The sequence below is a fragment of the Chrysochloris asiatica genome, unplaced genomic scaffold (assembly GCF_000296735.1).
Source record: "Chrysochloris asiatica unplaced genomic scaffold, ChrAsi1.0 scaffold00041, whole genome shotgun sequence".
Classification (NCBI taxonomy): domain Eukaryota; kingdom Metazoa; phylum Chordata; class Mammalia; order Afrosoricida; family Chrysochloridae; genus Chrysochloris; species Chrysochloris asiatica.
The window spans coordinates 3,512,897-3,517,419 of NW_006408559.1; the positions used below are offsets into that span (position 1 = coordinate 3,512,897).

General features: G+C 45.5%; 1 protein-coding gene across 1 annotated transcript in view; it reads right to left on the reverse strand.

Moving 5' to 3' along the window:
- Positions 1 to 3,933: 3,933 nt before the first annotated feature.
- Positions 3,934 to 4,523, reverse strand: part of KLF14 (Kruppel-like factor 14) — a 91,147-nt gene continuing 90,557 nt past the window's right edge. The window contains 1 exon segment of the mRNA XM_006878209.1: positions 3,934 to 4,460. Coding sequence (XP_006878271.1) covers positions 3,934 to 4,460 — 527 coding nt within the window.

Sequence of the window (4,523 nt, forward strand, 5' to 3'; positions counted from 1 at the left end):
AAAGAAAGAAAGAAAGAAAGAAAGAAAGAAAGAAAGAAAGAAAGAAAAAGAAAACATAGAGGGAATGGAAGCAAGTACTGTTGGATGATGATGCATGGAGGAAATTGTAATCATTGTAATAAAACAATGGTGTAAAACCGAAAAAAAACAAACCAGATTGCTAGAAGAATAAAAAAATCAGTGTTGGAAGAAGTACAAGAATGCTCCTTAGAAGCCAAATGGCCAGACTTCATCTCTCATACTTTGGATATATTGTCAGGAGGGAACCAGTCCTTGGAGAAGGACATCATGCTTGGTAAAGTGGAGGGTCAGAAAAAAAGGGGTAGACTCCCAATGAGATGGATTGGCATAGTGGCAGCAGCAATGGGTTCAATTGTAACAACAGTTGTGAGGTTGGCACAAGACTGCGAAGTTTTCATTCTGCTGCGCATGGGGTTGCTATGAGTTGGAACCTATGTGAAGGCCCCTAAAAACTACAACGATCACTTTTCAACAACATAAAGGCAAGTATACACATGGACCTCACCAGATGTAATACAAAGGACTCAATCAAACTGACTTAATCTGTGGAAAGAGACAATGGAGAAGTTCTGTGTCATCAATCAGAACAGGAACAGGGGTTTACAGTGGAACACACTACCAATTGCTCATACGTAAGTTCAAGTTGAAACTGAAGAAAATTAAAACAAGTCCATGAGAGCCCAAGTATGACCTTGAGTAAATCTCCTCTCTATTTGGAGTTTATCACAAGAATAGATTTGATGTGTTGAACACTAATGACTGAAGGACAGACAGTAGTGGAATGACCTCAAGGCCATCATATAAAGAAAGAAAAATGCCACTAAAAAGATAGGGAGGAAAGAAAAGACCAAAATGGATGTCAGAGGAGACTCTGAAACTTGCTCTTGCAGGGCTCCTTAAATGTACAGTAACTAAAGCAAATGGGATAAATGATGAAGTTAAAGAGCTAAGCAGAACATTTCAAAGTACAGCGCAAGAAGACAAAGTAAAATATCATGATGAAATGTGTAAAAACCTGGAGTTAGAAAACCCAAAGGGAAGAACATGAAGGGCATTTCTTACACTAGAAGAACGGAAGAAAAAATTTAAGTTTTGAGTTGCTACACTAAGGGAGTTTATGGGCAAAATACTGATGACACAGAAAGCATAAAAAAAAAAAAAAAAAGATGGAAAGAATACAGTCACTGTTTCAGAGAGAGTTAGTCGGTGTTCAATCTTTTCAAGTAGTAGCATATAACCAAGAACAGTTGATATTGAAGAAAGAAGTAACTCTAAACTGCACTGAAGGCATCGGTGAAAAACAAGGTCCAGGAATTGGCAGAATGTTTCAATAACGAATGCAACACTGGAAGCTCTCATTCATTCCATGAAATTTGGCCAATCAACTGGAAGAGATCCATGTTTGTGTACATTTCAATGAAGGGTGATACAACAAAATGCAGAAATTAGCAAACAATATCATTACTATTACAGGTGAATAAAATTTTGCTAAAGGTAATTAAAAACCATTTGCAGCAGTACATCAACAGGGAACTGCTAGACATTCAAGCTGGATACAGAAGAGGACATGGATTGAGGGATATCATTACTGATGTCAGATAGCTCTTGGCTGAAAGCAGAGAATACCAGAAAGATGCGTACCTGCATTTTATTGACTATGCAAAGGCAATTGACTGCATGGATCATAACAAATTATGTATAACATTGTGAGGAATGGGAATTCCAGAACAGTTCATTATGTTCGTGTGGAAACTGTACATAGACCAAGACGCAGTCATTCAAACAGAACAAGGGGATATTGCATGGTTTAAAATCAGGAAAGATGTAGGACAGGGTTGTATCCTTTCACCAAATTTATTCAAGCTGTATGCTGAGCAATAATACCAGAATCTGGACTATACGAAGAAGAACACAGCATCAGGGTTGAAGGAAGATGCATTATACAGAACCTGTGATATACAGATGACACAACCTTGCTTGCTGAAAGTGAAGAGGACTTTAAGCATTTACTGGTGAAGATCAAAGACTACAACCTTCAATATGGATTACACCTCATCATAAAGAAAACAAAATTCCTCATCACTAGACCGATAAGCAATATCATGATAAATGGGAAAAAATTACAGTTGTCAAAGACTTCATTTTACTGGGATTCACAATCAACACCCATAGAAGCAGCAGTAAAGAAATCAAATGATGTATTGCATTGGGCAAATCTGCTGCTAAAGACCTCTTTTAAGTGTTAAAAAGCACATATGTCAGTTTGAGGACTAAAGTGCGCCTGACCCAAGCCATGGTATTTTCAATCACCTCATATGCATGCAAAAGCTGGACAACGAATAAAGAAGATTGAAGAAGAGTCGATGTCTTTGAATTATGGTGTTGGCAAAGAATATTGAATATACCATGGGTTGCCAGAAGGCTTTGTCTTAGAAGAAGTACAGCCAGAACGCTCCTTAGAAGTGAAGATGGCAAGACTTCATCTCATGTACTTCAGACATGTTATCAGGAGGGACCATGGAGAAGAACACCATGTTTGGTAAAGTAGAGGGTCGGCAAAAAATAGTAAGACTCTCAAGGAGATGGATTAACACACTGGCTGCAAAAATGGGTTCAAACACAGCAACGGTTGTGAGGATGGTGCAGGACCAGGCAGTGTTTTGGTCTGCTGTGGATGGGGTTGCTGTGATTGGAAACTGGCATGAAAGGACCTAACAACAAAAATGTCAACTTGCTAATCTTTTCCCCGGCCCAGGACAACTCTGGAAGAAGCCTGTCTCTTACATTTCCTTTCCCATTCACCTACTCATCTATCTCAGAAACAAAAATGCACAGATGTCAAGGGAAATAAGTAAATCCCTAGTTGTTGTTAAGTGCCGCAGAGTTGATTCCCACCCATAGCAAATCTCTATAGAGTTTCCAAGGAGCAGCTGGTGAGCTTGAACCACCGACCTTGCAGTGCAAACGACTTTGCAGTCTGACGCACTAGCCCACTGCGCCCTACTCTACCACTCTTGAGACTACTTGGGGTGGACCAGCTGAGACTACCTGTCCTCTGGATACTATCTTGTCTTGGGCCCGTCCTACCCTAAGGCCATCACATCTCAAAGTTGCTTGGGGACTTGTCTGGACTACCTTTTTCTTTCTGGTGCCTTGATGGCCAGTTCCAAGTTGTTGAACCAATCTCATTGTGTGAGGTGTGAGTGAGCAAGCGGTTACCACCTCCAAGTAGGCAAGACTAGGATGCAGGTGCGGGGATCCATACCATGCCACAGGACCTGCAAACAGACCCGCACAGCTCCTAGACACCAAGAAGCATCTCCCAGCCATACATCCACAGGGATGCTGACATGGCCTCTCCTAGCCGAGGAAGCCTGGGTGCATGAGGAATGGAGGATATCAGCCTCCCATCAACCTGGGATCCCTGTTTAAAGTGACTAAAAAGAAATTAGTAAACATTGCAGTTTACAGAAATAGAAATCATTTCTGTTTCCAAAGGCCTCTCACCATTCCAGTCCTGGACATTTCCAAGACTGTCACCCCTGACACCCTCTCCAAGGTCCGCCCTGGTGGGTGGGTGAACCACCAGAGTCTTTTGAGACTGGGAGATCCCCAGGCACCTGAGATTTCCAGTTTCACATCTTCAGAACTCTGGAGAGCACCGGTTTCAGCCCTTCTCACCAGTTCCTAGGGGCTGTTTTGAGGCACCCCCTCTTTTCAGAATGAGAGATATGTGCAAGAATACCTGCTGTTTTCTCTCGCTCAGTCCCTCCCCAGAGTCCAATGTGCTTGCCACGACCCACCCTCAGAACAGAGGAACCAGTCTGTGCCTTGGTCTAGTGACGCTGGAAAAGAGTAACAGCAGTAAGAAAGCAGGAGCAACAGCGGGAGGATCCGTCCTTGAAGGGACGACTAGCAGCAATGGCAGTTCTACAGGCAGGTGGTGAGGTTGGCCCCCTGGTCGGGGCCGGGGCTGTCCACTAGGCTCGTAGGTTGGGAATCGACGACGCGGGGGTTACGACGACGCCCTCGGTACTCAATCATGTCGGGATGATAAGCAGGGTGCCGGCGGGCGTGCTTGGTCAGGTGGTCGCTGCGGGAGAACTGCTTGGGGCAGAGCGGGCAGGAGAAGCGCTTCTCTCCAGTGTGCGTTCTGTAGTGGCGGGCAAGCTCGTCGGAGCGCGTAAACTTCTTGTCGCAGTCGAGCCAGTCGCAGGAGAACGGGCGCTCCCCCGTGTGGGTACGCTGGTGGGACTTCAGGTGCGACGACTTGTAGTAAGCTTTGGTGCAGCCCGTGAAGGGGCAGCGGTGTCGCTTGGCAGCAGGTGTGACAGGCCGCCTGCGGGGACCAGGACCCCCAGCAGGGGTGGGGCCGGCTCTCGTGGCCCCCGCCGTCCCGGGACGGGAGCCGGAACCGGAGCCGGAGCCTGGCCTCGAACCTGTGGCCGAGGAGCGCACGGGGCCGGAGAGCGCGGCCTCACCCGTGGCCGGGGCCAGTGGGC